Genomic DNA, 13,260 nt, shown 5'->3' with positions numbered 1-13,260 from the left:
ATCACTCCCACCATCACTCCTATATTGAAAACTCTAGGGGCTTCTTCCTCCCTGAAAAAAGTGTAGTGAAAGTGTTAGTTGCTCAGTCGTGTCTGACTCTTTGCAACCCCCTGGACTGTAGCTCACCCGGCTCCTCTGTCCAAGGAATTCTCCAGAAAGAATACTGGAGTGGGTAGCCATTTCCTTTCTCCAGGGATCTTCCCAACCCAGGATTGAACCCAGGTCTCCTGCATTGCAGGCAGATTCTTTACTGGCTGAGCCACTGGGGAAGCCCTCTTCCTCCCTGACGTCTCCACAAAGAACCTGATGCAATCACTTGGGACCCTTCATGTCCCAATGAAGGGCTGCCTTCATGTCTCCCCCATGCACCTGATCTCAATTCTTAAGAGTTCTTCTGATGGCCTCACAGGAATCCTTACTGTGCCTGCCCTCCCCCCAGCCCCACCCCACACACAGACATCATCCAGGTGCCCCCTCAGTCCTTTCAGGGGTGAGAAACCCCTGTGCTGCCCACGTAGCCCCTTTGTCCTGTGGCTGTTTCCAGCTCTCCTGGGGGCCTTGTAATTTTCCCGTTGTAAGTTACACTCTTTGGTTCTAACCTCTGCCCTCTGAAACCACACAAAACAAGTCCATCCACCAACCCCTGAGATACAGGAAACCACTCTCAAGGGCAAGCTTTTCTTTTCCAAGCTGTCGTCCCTGTCCCTTTGAGTCTCTTCACAGGGCCACCTGGCCCTGGTCCTGCCCCTATCTACCCCTCCAATGGCCTCAGTTCATGCCTGCCCCAGAAGAAGCACCGCATTGCCCGTGCCCGGCCGAGGCAGAGAAGCGTGCATGGCAGTTCCTCTGTTCGGACACTTTAGTCACATTCAGGCAACCTGCTCTGGCATCAGGTCCTCACGTCACACCATGGGCTCAGCCTGATCTCAAGGGGAATGAAGCCCCAGAAACTTTTTCAGAGGAGGCTATGCGGCCAGGTCTCCCAGCCTGTCTTCATGTTATGGGTCAATCAAACATCAGCACAGGAGGTGTATGCCTTTAACATTAACCTGATGTCTGCTTGGCATTGTATTCTGACAAAATCCTTTTTAATCTGGAGTCTGGATTCTTTCCAGGAGCTGCCTCTCCCAGCTCTCTGTCTCCTTCCAGTTGATAAGCAAAGCCAACTTTCCATGTTGAGGAAAGTCCAGTCTGCTCAAGGAACCAGTGCAGGAAAAGTGAAAATGTTTACAGGTTGCATATTTCATTCTTTCCTTAAGCATATTTATTGTCACTCATGGGTGCACACAGATATTCTTAAAGCTGTGATTGCTCACTTCTAAAACAGAAGAATGATAATGAGAAAATGTAGCACTATTAGCCCATAAATTATTAATAATGGTCATATTTGAGAAGTAACCACATTAGAGACAGCTTTCTAATTTTCCATTCTTTCCATGTGTCTAGAGGCTGTAGTTTACAAAGGGAATTCCTACTATTTTTAATCATTCATCCTTAAAGCAGACTAGCTAGAGCAATAAAATAAAAAGACAAAGCAGATGCACCATACAGGTAGGGCGTATGTCACCACGTAAAGTGACTTGCCCAGGGTCCCAATCACACCTGAGCCAGCCCAGACCTGGTGACACGATCCATTCGCCTCAACGGCATCTCCCAAGTGCTCACTGTGTGCCAAGCACTGTTTCAAGCACGAGGGACCCAGAAATGTGTGACACAGCTTCCCCCACCCAGCTGCCAGGGCCCTGTCCCTACCTGCACTCCCACAGCCCACACCCACCTGGGGCTGCAGGTCTAAAAAGATGTCTCCAGCCCTTCTGCTATATATGAGTTTGAAATTAGATCAAATTTTACTGCAAAGCAGAAAACCCATGGGCTGCCTAAACCATGCATAATAACATCAGCCAAGACAGAAGCGAGGACAAGCCTGGAACTGCACCGTGAGAATGCTTCTGGCACTGACAGGAGCCTTCAGCCGCTGGGCGAGAGCATATTACTTCAGAAAGGAAGATTTCCCCTGGGACCCACAGCCCCTGCTTCCTTTGGTGTCTGTCTCGCATCTCCACCATCCTCAGGCCAAGCCCTCACTCAGCAGGGTTCCAGCCTGGCCGCCTCCACATACATACAGCTCCCTGTCCTGTGGGACCATCGCTGACCCTGTGAAGGTCCTGATGAGAGGGGCACTGAGAAAGAAGATGCTTGTCCAGCTTTAAAATGCTGTGCTGTTTGAAAGCTCATAGCCTGGCCAGGTCTAGGGGCCCCACAGTCAGACCTTCTCAGCAGCTACATTTATCCTAAAGCACACTCTCCAGCCCTCAAAGAAGAGTTTCCTCTTTGGCTGGTTTGCCAGATATTTCAGGCAATCTGCATTGGTGACAAAGTACATGCGTAGATTTTCTCATCTGGCTTTTCTGAGTAGTCCGGGCCCTGGTCCAGCTTCTCAGGGACTGCTGGGCAGGCCAGCAAGTCCCCTGTTTCTGGTGGAAGCAGAGGGTGATTGTAGCAAGTCTCAGGTCTGCTCAAGAGGAGCTGTCACCACCCACACCTGCGCTTCAGATCATGAGCCCTTTCTAGCAGCTGGAAGGATGTATGTTGCGCCAGGTCTGAGAAATGCTTTGTCTCCTGAGCCACACTGGAAACAGCCACACTTAGTTTCAGATGTACTGAGAACTGAAACTGATTGGATCCAGGCCACATTTGGTCAGGCGCTGGGAGCTGGGTGGCTCCTGAGATGGTCTCTGCTGCCACCATCAGGACGCACAGGCCACCACCTCCTCCTGGAAGCCTCTGGGTCTGGTGCTGAAGTGGTCCCTGCTCTTGGCTGTCATCTGGGTTTCCATCAGGAGGTCGGTTATGTGGCTCTGTCAGTCTCTCTGGCCTGGCCTGCACATACCACATTCATTGTTGAGACTGTCTTCATCCAGCCTCCCTGGAAGAGATGGGAGTTACATGGGGCGAAAGCAGGAAACAAGGCCAGTTACAGATAGTTTTCATCATCAATCCAAGCTGAGCCATCCAAAGCAGAGCAACCTCTCACTGACCCAGGATTCGTGACAGTTCACACGCACGTTACCCAGGACAGACTGGCCTCCTTCCAGATGTACAGAAATGCCACTGGAGCAGCAGAGAGAACGCATCCTTATGCCAGGTGGCTCGTGGCTATATTACCAGTTGTTCTGTGAATGTTACTCAAATCCGAATGTGTCTGTGTACCTTTACTCACAGACCCCAGTGACTTTGTAGTTATTATATTTTAAAAAAGAAAGAAAGAAAGAAACCTGGGTCAGAAGTACTCTTTCCAGTTAAAAGAATAGATTAGGACGGGACGTAAGCGTGACCAGGTTTGTCTCCTTGGGGTTTATGAACCAACTGAAGGAGGTGGGGCAGCCTTTGAAAAAGGCAGGCTTACCCGGGGATGTTCCCGAGGCTGGACTAGAGTGTCCTGGCCACACTCACAGCTCTTCCCTGTGCTTCCCAACCAGCACCTGCGGCAGGAACCTTCTGGAGCTTCCTCAGGCACATCTCCATCCACCAGGCCAGAAAGTCCATGAGCCCCCAAACCTGCTTTCCCCAGGCCCGTCACCCGGTCCAGCCCGGCCTCCTTCCACACCCTGAGGCCTCCCTTGACCTCCCCCAACCTCCAGAGTGAGGAAATGATTGTCCACAGATGGGCTGGCACCGCTCGACTAATCCTTTCCTCCAGGGTTTTCGGTTTCTAATCTACCTAATGAGGGGCCAAACTGAGACGTCAGAGCTCCCTGCCCTCTGTCATTTGCCTAACTTTAAACCCGTGTGAATAGCTTGAGAGGGACCCTGCTGTAACAAGAAGCCTTGACTTGGGATCCAGACACACCTGGATGTAAACCCAGCTCCCACTAAGTTGCCCCTGGGACTTGGACAGGTTAACCCTTGGGCCACTGTTTTCTCACCTGCTAAAATAGGACTAATGTCCACTGTGTTCATTCAAGGCCTTCAGGAGGCAGATACCAAAACAGAATTAGGCCTGAAAGAGATTTATTGGGGAAACACCTTTGAATTATTGATATAAAGGAAGAAGAAAGAGGTGGAGGGCTGGGAAGGAAAAGGCTGGATAGTCGTCCTGAGGAAGCTTCCACGAGTGAGGGGAGTCCTCAGACCATTAGAGGAGTTTCCTATCCTGCGGGAACAGACCTGCTCCATCAGTGATGGCTGGGAGCAGCCTGGGAAGGGTGGCCTCGGCACACCCGTGGTGGCGAGTCAGGGGGCAGAGGCGGGGGTGGTCCCTTGGCTGCTCCGTGCAACAGGAGAGCTGCTCAGGCACTCGCAGGGCTGCAGCTGCCGCTCCAAAGCCTTGTCGGAGACAGCAGATGCATCTGAAGTCCTATCACAGCATCTACCATGCGGAGGTGCCCGGTGAGGACACGGTCAGAGGGTGATGATACTCATCTCATTGTCAGGACTTGCCACACATCCTCCAGCCGCCCGTGGAGAGCACCCTCAGCAGGCGTTTTCAAAGCACCTCCCTCAGGGTCCTGTAGGCTTTCGTGTCCATTTCCCATCGTATAGCAGGTCCCAGCCCTGAAATGAGATCCCTTCCAGAAACACAGCACAGTACCCAGGCTCCATCTTCACGTCAGCGACCCTCCTCCTTCTTGTCATACCTCTGACAAGCTGTGGCTGATTCCCTATTGATGTGCTGGAGAAGCTGGGAGAACTTGCTTCACTCTCATTTCAGTTTCAAAACTAGAGGAAATAGGGATCCTATTGACCTCCTCGAGGGTCTTGACAGCCTTTCCCTTTGGAGAAACAGAGCAGTTGAAGCTTTCGGTGACATGGGAGGGGGCGCGGCTCGCACCTGAGTGTGCAGAGTTGTGTGGTTTAGAAGTTTAGGTGACTTCAGTTGCCTCTTCTGTGAATGGGAGGAGTGCCAGCACCTTCCTCAGGCAGCCATATCGTGAGTTAAATCAGACGGTAGAGCACCTGGGAATCAAATAGAGACTCCATAAATTTGATTGAACTTTTCTTTCTGAGATGAAAGCTCAGACCCCAAAATAGTGGAAGTACTAACCTAACCCTTGGCCTTGAACCACGCAACAGGCACGCAGCCCAATTTTTCCTTCAGGGTCTCCCTTTAAGGATGATGAGGTGAGAACAAGAAGGAAACTCGTATTAGTGAAGCACCTCTTGTGTGTCAGGCAGTGCTCTCAGCATTTGGCATTCATGATCCTTACAACCCTGCCGGGTCTATAGTGATCAGCATGAGGAAGTGACGCCTAGTGTAATACACAGCCGAGTCAGACTTGAACTCAGGTCTTTTGGAGTCTAAGCCCATGCTCTTCCTGTAGCCGGGCTGGCTTCTGGTGTGTAAGTGAAATGGTGTTTGAGAGGCACCAAGAACTCCCCGATTGACGTGTAGTCAGGCTGGGAGTGCTAACAACATGGGAGGAGGAAGAGAAAGTGAGGAACAGAACTCCCCCTTCCGACCCCCAGCCCTTCCCACAGGGCAGGACCCTGGTCATGCGTCCTAACCAGGCCCAGTCCCTGGGGCAGGGGCAGTATGGGCTCAGAGGGCACTGGCCCAGGATCCAGAGGACCTGGATTCTGCAACCTGCACACACCTAGGTTAGCGGGCGGGGGTGGGGTGGGGTGGGAGGGAGTGGTTCATGCAGCCTAGCCCTCACCCTATGGCTTAGGTTTCCCCAACTTGAATTCCCCTGGGCTGCTTCCCCATTCCAGTCCCAGGAGTAGGGTGAAAAGTAGTCGTGACAATGAAGAATAAAAATTCCGGAAAAGAGAAGGGACCAGGGCCTTGCCCCAGCCTTGCCACTTGCTGTGTCCGGTGGCAAGCTGGGTTCTGCATCAGAGTCTTCTCCTCTATAGAACAGGCAGGTGTGCCCTAAATTAGCAGATTTTCAGGCTGACTCTGCAGCCTCCCTCCTCACCCCTTATTCCTGCAACCAGTTGAAGAAAGGGCTCTTTGGAAGGAAGGGAGGAAACCCACAAAGCTTGAAAGAATCTCTACCAGCCAGTCTAAAATGTCTTTGAGCTCAAGTATTCAGAAACTGGCTTTCTATTTTTAAAACTTTTTTGAGAGGACCTGGAAGAATGGTAAGAAAAGTAGAAGTCTTTTTGATCAAAGCAGATTGGATGGAATGGAAACTTGCCCAATCTCTTGATCTTGCCTGGAAGCCTTTTCAGGTAGAGGTGCCAGCAAGGCCAGCAGCAGGAAAGAGCTACAGAATTCCTCAGTCAGCCTGCAAGGCTCTGGGCTCTGGGCACTGAGGTCTCAGTCTGTGTGGATGCCAACTTTTGCAGTTCCCCCATACCCTGGCAGGCATAGGCCCCCAAAACCACCAAGCCTGCTGGCCGCTGTGGGCAGAGATGGGCCTCCACTGCCCCCTGGTGGCCACTGCCACCACGGTACCAGCCTCTATGGGCAGCTCAGCCTGCCCTCCACCCCCCAGCACAGATGATGGGCACCACCAGGATGTTGAGTGCAACCATGCCTACCCCTGATCCAGAGTTTCAGCCACCCCATGGGCTCTGGGGATGGCTAGCCTGGGCAGGAGGTGCTCAGTCTTCATTGACTGGCTTCTCCCCAAGATGGCTCCTGTCTCCCTGGGGCACTGCATCTCCTGTTCCCCTGTAAGACCCCGGACAGGCCACCCCACCTCTCTGACCTTGGAAGCCTTCCCTGTCAGCATGTCCAAGCCACTCTGTTCACACGTGGTTCAGCAGCAGCCTCCAAACATGCTCCTTCCTCCCGTGCCCCCGAGGGTCCGAGACTGAACAAACAGGGTGGCACGTCGAGCTGTGTGGAGGCGGGATCAGACCTCTCTGTGCAGCGAGGTTTCCGTGTCAGCATTTGTCTTGTCTTTGTGAGGCAGAACCATGGATGGTTAACAGCATGGACTTCGGAGCCATCTGGATTTGCGCTTGGGCAAGTCACTTCACCTCTCTAAGTCTCCATTTTCCTGTCTGTAAAATAGTGACCCTCATAGTACTGACCTCATGGAGTCACATGGAGGATTAAATGAATTCATGTTTCTAGAGTGCTGGAGCCCTACATACATGCTATAGGACTGCTAGCAGCTATTTGTTTTTGATGATGATGGTGATAATGAGACCGGAGCAACAGTTTTTTCAGGGTCCAAGACCTCTGCCCAGAGATTTTGCTCTGAGCCTCTGCCCTCTGCGGAAGTCAAGGCTCATTTGTAAGGTTCCTTGGGCTCTGCCCATCTCTATGCCACACTCCCACTTCAGGAACACTCCTCCTCAGTTTTGAGGTGCAGCTTGGCACATACGTGTCACTTCCTGCAGCTGAGCTCTGGGGACCCCTCCCAGTGAGAGCGCAAGGCCTTTACTTGGAGCAAACTCCCTGGCACTGCAACATGCACAGGTATCCGAAATTCCATCCAAACTTCCTGGCCCTGGGCCTCACCTCCCACCTCACTCTCTCCCACACCAACCGCACTCCAGCCATGCTGCTATTTCCTCACGTACATGCAGCTCGTCCCCACCTCAGGACCCTTGGACGTACTGTTCCCTCCACTTGGGACACACTGCCCCTGTTCCACCCATGGCCAGCTCCTTCCCCACATGCCAGTCTCAGCCATAAGGTCACTGCTCAGGGAAGTTTTTCACGATGGAACCCCTCCCGCAGCTCCCCTCGGCTGTCTCCCTCACTTCCCCGTGTTTCCTTTTCCCTGAACAGTTATCTTCCTATACTGTCTAACCCCCGTGAACCCTCCATACCACGCAAGGAGGAAAGCTTATGAGAGCAGGGCGGTCCTGTCTTTTTCTTCTCTCCCCCGTCCCCAGCACCTGGCACAAAGCAGGTGCTCCACGTTTATAGATACTTGTTGAGCTAATGAACAAGCGAATCAATGAGCGGGGCAAGTGGTTGGATGTGTGACTGTCACGGTCCCACCTGGAGGCTTGCCTCCCTCCCTCCGCAATGCTGGCCCGGCTCGCCGCCCCTCCCTCTCTCTAACTGGGACTCTGTCTGCAGCGGTCCTGCTGACCGTGTGCTGCCTGCGGAGGAAGAAGAAGCCGGCCAATCCCGAGAACAGTCTGAGCTACTGGAACAACGCCATCACCATGGACTACTTCAGCAAGCATGCCGTGGAGCTTCCCAGGGAGATCCAGTCCCTGGAAACCTCTGAGGTAACGAGCCCCAAACCAAGGGCTGCCCCCAGGAGGACTGCCATTGGGGGAGGAGCACCCACTCGCCTCTCCAGCCTCCTCCTGGCGGCAAGAACCGGCAGGGTCCTGAGCTGCGGGGCCCCGCCCCAGCCCCGCCAAATGGGCATCTGCTTGGCGAAGCACGTTTCTTGGGACTTTGGGTTTCTGGGAAGAGGCCAACAACTGTTCATTGAGGACAGTTTGGTGGCAGGCATTCAGGGGACTGTGAAGGTGGGAGCTTGCTCTGAAGGGGTCCAGGCTCCGAGATGTGGTTAAGGTACTGGACCTTGGCATCATTCAGATAATACGGGGAGAGTAGGATACGAGGGGGATATGGGGAAAGTTAGAGGGCTGTGAAACCCATGGAGGAGAGCCTCGCAGAGCAAGTGCTGGCAGGGTGAATGAGTGCAGGAAACCCCAGCCTGGCCAGTAAGGGAGCTGGGCTTTGAACCCCATGTTCTGACTACAGAGACCACTGCTCTTTCCACTCTCACAGAAGGGTGGGGTAGGGGTCAGGGTGCGCCAGGAGAGATAGATGGATTAGGCACAGCCTTGGATGAAGTTGGATGGAGTTTGTGCATTAGTCTTGGACAGCGGAGAGTCAATGAAAGTTAAGCTTTTTGTGACCCAGTTGTAGAAAGATTGTGCTGATGGTCATTATCAGTGAATGGATAAGAAGGAAAGGAAGGATGGTTTAGTGAATGGCTGAATGGATGAGAGGACAGAAAGATAGGTGAGAAATAAGTAAGGGATGCAGTTGAGATGGCCCGGGAGAAGGGTGGTGGACAGCTAAGTAAAAGTGGGGGTGGGGCTGAGCATGCTTCTGGTGGAACAGTCCCCTCCCCTCCTGCAGACCCATCCCCCCAGCATCCAGATGAGCTTTTATAGACATGTCTGTGATCACATCACACCTGTGCTCAAAACTCTTCCGTAGCTTCCCATTGCTGGTAAGTCGAAGTTCAAAGTCTTTTCAGGGCCTGTGAGGTGAACCTGTCCCCACCCAACCCTCCAGCCTCATGTCGTACCCTCTCCCTCATCTGCGAAGCTCAGATGACATTGGATTTCTTTTCATTTCATTATGGCACCAAGTTATATCACACTGCAGGGCTGTGCATAAGCTCTTCCCTCTCCTGATGTGTCTCCTAGCATGTCCCTTCTCCCTCCTGGGCATCCCCCTCACTGTCCACTCAGTGACTCCAGTCACTGTCCACTCAGTGACTCAGTGACGCACCACTCAGGGTGCAGTCCAACAGTCACTTCCTCAGAGAAGCCTCCCCTGACTACCGAGCTGGGCACCCTCTCCTATCATTGGGTCTCAGCTCCTGTGCTTTTTCCACTGTGGCACGTACCAGGGTTGTAATTACATAGCCACAGGTCTGACATGACAATTTTGAGTCTCTCGCCCCCACACTGCTAACCCCAAGGGGAAGTTCTAAGGCACTGATTTTACTCGCCTACCAGCAGTATTGGCACGTTCAATCATCTCCTCCTTAAACCATTTCTTCACTGGCATCCCAGCCCCATCCTGTCCTGTTCCCTCCCACCGCCAGCAGCTCCTCCTTAATCTCTATCATGGCCCCCTGTCCTTTCCCCAAGCTCCAGTTACAGGAGGGCCCAGGCTCAGTGCTCCCACTGCTTCTCTTCTCTGTGAAAGAGTTCCATGACTTTAAGTCCCATTTCTCACCATGACTACCAAGTTCGGCTCTAGCCTGGCCATCTCGCCTGAGCCCCAGACCCATGTGCCCAGCTACCGATGCACACATTTCACGGGCATCTCATAGTGAACAGCCCGAGACTGATCTCTCAGCGTTTCCCTGCCACCTCAACACCCGGAAGCCCCCTGGTGTTTCTCATGATTAGATGGCACTGCTGGCCACCTTCTCCTCTGACACACCCCACATCCCATCCGTCAACAGCCCCTAGTCCATTGGCTTTTCCTCCACATGGGCAGGTCTCACTACCAGCACTGTGACCACCCCCTACCCCAACGACACCCGCCTGGGCTGCCATCATCCCTCGAACCCAGGATTGTTGCCATCGCTCTGCAAACAGCTCTCCCAGCCGCTGTCTGCCCCCAGTCCCCGCTTGCAGTCTATCCTCCACACAGCAACCAGACCAGGCTTTCAAGGGAGGACCTCATGTCAGTCACAACTTCCAAGCCTCACAGGGCTCCTCCTCACACTCTAGACAAAGTCCAGATTCCTCCTAGCTGGTTTTTTCTCAGGCTGGCCCCGCCTACCTCCTCCCCACTCTGCCAGGCCCCCCAGGAGTACAGGTCTCAGTGCCTAGAGTAAGGTCATCCTGGCACCTGTCTGAAATGCTTTTCTCCCAGCTGCCTCCATCTCTCACTTCCTCCAAGCCTCTGCTGCAGTGCCACCTCCTCAGAGAGGCCTTCCCTGACTGCTCTACACAGGTTAGAACCCCAACTTCCCCCTATCCACAGTGCTCTGTCCCCACCCTGCTTCGTTTTTCTTCAGGACTTCTCTCCACCTGGCATTGTACCCTTCTCTCTCTGTTGACTGCTGAGTATACATCTCACCTACTGGAACACATGCTGCCCCAGGGCAGGAGGCTTCCTCACACCCTATGCCCAGCTCCTAGAACAGTGCTGAGCATGTGGTAGGTACTCAGTAAATGGTCATCACATGAGTGAACTTTGCTCACAATCTACCCATCATCCACCCCAAAGCCTGACACACAGTGGACACTCAGAAAAAAAAAAAATTAGCTGAAGGACAAACAGAGGGACAGGCCTTACAATGGCATTGATCTTTAGCATGGCCAGGGTACAATTTGGTGGCAGAAGTGTTCCTGAAAACTGTCACAGTGAGTAAAAAAAAGCAGGTAGCTTGGCCCAAGGGCTGGCCCACTTTGAGTGTGGGCTCTGTTCCCCTGGACCATAAACTGCTTACAAATTGGTAAATGAAAACCAAAAGCCAGAGGACAGTGCTGGTGAGCACAGCACCCACAGCCCCAGGCCACCATGGGACACAGGCCAGAGACCCTGCTAGGGTCGGGGTCTGCAGCAGCGCCAAGCTTGGCTGGCTTCAGAGTGGGTTTCTCACCCTCTCCCAGTCGGTCTGCTCCCCTCATCCTGCTGTATTCCCAGTAACAGCAGTTGTGCCCTGTCCCCCGGGCACAGAGGCCCTGCCCACCCACACAGCCACCGCAGTCATAGGGCCATGAGCTCACTGCCAGGCTGCCAGCTTTGGAGGCTGCCAAGTGCTTCGCCTAAGCAAGTTTCCCTGGCACCCTGCTCCCCTGCTGGGCTGATGAAAACAGCAAAACAGAACTGTGTGGGCAGAATTGTGGTGCCCAGAAGCATTTGGAAACTTTTTCATGCTTTCTCCTCTTTTTCCTTCCCCTCCTTCCTTTTTTCTTCCTTCCTGCCTTAGTTATTTTCTACATAACTTTCTCTCTTTTTTTTTTTAACACAGAATAACTTCCCCCATGTGGTTTGCCCTTAAACTCTTGTGAGGACTGTAAAACCACAGCACATCTCAGGCTCCAAACTCCCCATCAGCTTAACTCCAAAGCCCAGTGGAGAAAGAGGATTTCTGTCCCCTCGCTGACACGCTGCCTTGGTCTCCTCTCTTAGACAGCTGGCCCCACATCCACCCCTAAGATGAGCGAAGGACATTCTTGGCTTCTGAAGACATTTTACAACAAATGGCCTTTCTTCCTTTCTCTCCTTATTACCCATAAATAATATATACTTATCAAAAATTGCATGCTTTTTATTCATTTTGAGGGGAATATAGTGCAGTGAAAACAAAAACAAAAAAGTCTGCACGTTTTGTTTAAAAATAAATTTCAGAGTATTGATCATGACATCTTAAATTGAAGCCATTTCTAAGCTGCTGCTGCTGCTGCTCTTAAGTCGCGTCAGTCGTGTCCGACTCTGTGCGACCCCATAGACGGCAGCCCACCAGGCTCCCCCATCCCTGGGATTCTCCAGGCAAGAACACTGGAGTGGGATGCCATTTCCTTCTCCAATGCATGAAAGTGAAAAGTGCAAGTGAAGTCGCTCAGTCGTGTCTGACCTCTAGCGACCCCATGGACTGCAGCCTACCAGGCTCCTCCACCCATGGGATTTTCCAGGCAAGAGTACTGGAGTGGGGTGCCATTGCCTTCTCTGGCCTAAACCAGTTACACCCAAGTCTGCCACTGAGTCTTTGCCCTACAATAGCCTGCAGGCTCTGAGCCTTCCGTTGTGTGGAACTGGAAAAAACTGTGGCTTTTTTTCTCTATGTCAACACCTGGGCTGGAGTCTGAGAACTGCTATTGCATAGCCCCATCTGCCTCCATGGCTGAGGCCGAAGTCATTCAGATGACCTGAGCGGGTTGTCTGTTTCTAGGCTTTCCCCTCCTGGGGCTGTGTAGATGGACTGAATTTTTCAGTCACCTATCGTGCAGTCACACAGAAATTCAGATCCATTCAGCTCAGCACATCCAGTGCTATAAGAAGCAGACTTAGGATTCTGACCAGGCTCTGGGAGGACTCGGGAGGGTGGAATGAACTCTGCAGGTTCTGGTAGGTGGGTCTCAGGAGAAGAAAGAGGAGAGCAAGTGCTGGGTGTGTTCAGGAAAGAAAAGTGGTGAGGCCTCCTGGAGGTCTGTGGGGAAAAGGTGGAAGGAGAGTCTGGGGCCCAAGGGGACCAGGTTTTGCCCACTAGGGCAGCGAGCTGTACACCATGGACAGCTGTACACGCATGGACAGCAATGCTACCTCTTGCAGCCTAGAGTGGAGATGATTCAGGAAGCAGGAACCCTTCTTTGGAAGCTGCTGTGAAGATCTGAAAAAAGAGCAGACAGATCTCTGAACCCCAGCATCAGCAGTGAGGATGATGACAAGTGATTAAGATGAAGAGAAGATAGGTAAAGGGGATTAGGAGGTACAAACCTCCAGTTATATAATAAATAAGCCTCACGGATGTAATGGTACAGCGTAAGGGATATGGTCGATAATATTGTAATAAGTTTGTTTGAGGGCACAGGTTATTGGGCTTATCGTGGTGACCATCTCATAATATATGTAAATGTCAAATCACTATGCAGTCCACTGGAAATTCATGTAACTTTGTATGTCAACTACATTTC

The 13,260-nt window shown here is 52.4% G+C and overlaps 1 protein-coding gene across 4 annotated transcripts in view; it reads left to right on the top strand.

The window, feature by feature from the left end:
* Nucleotides 1-13,260, top strand: part of TMEM108 (transmembrane protein 108) — a 388,201-nt gene that overhangs the window by 374,480 nt on the left and 461 nt on the right. For all 4 annotated transcript variants that reach the window (XM_005906538.2, XM_070386737.1, XM_070386712.1 and 1 more), the window contains one exon: nt 7,988-8,142. In XM_005906538.2, coding sequence (XP_005906600.2) covers nt 7,988-8,142 — 155 coding nt within the window. The remainder of the gene's footprint in view (nt 1-7,987; nt 8,143-13,260) is intronic.

The sequence above is a fragment of the Bos mutus genome, chromosome 1, assembly GCF_027580195.1.
Source record: "Bos mutus isolate GX-2022 chromosome 1, NWIPB_WYAK_1.1, whole genome shotgun sequence".
Taxonomy (NCBI): Eukaryota; Metazoa; Chordata; class Mammalia; order Artiodactyla; family Bovidae; genus Bos; species Bos mutus.
This window is presented reverse-complemented; position numbering and strand designations above follow the sequence as displayed.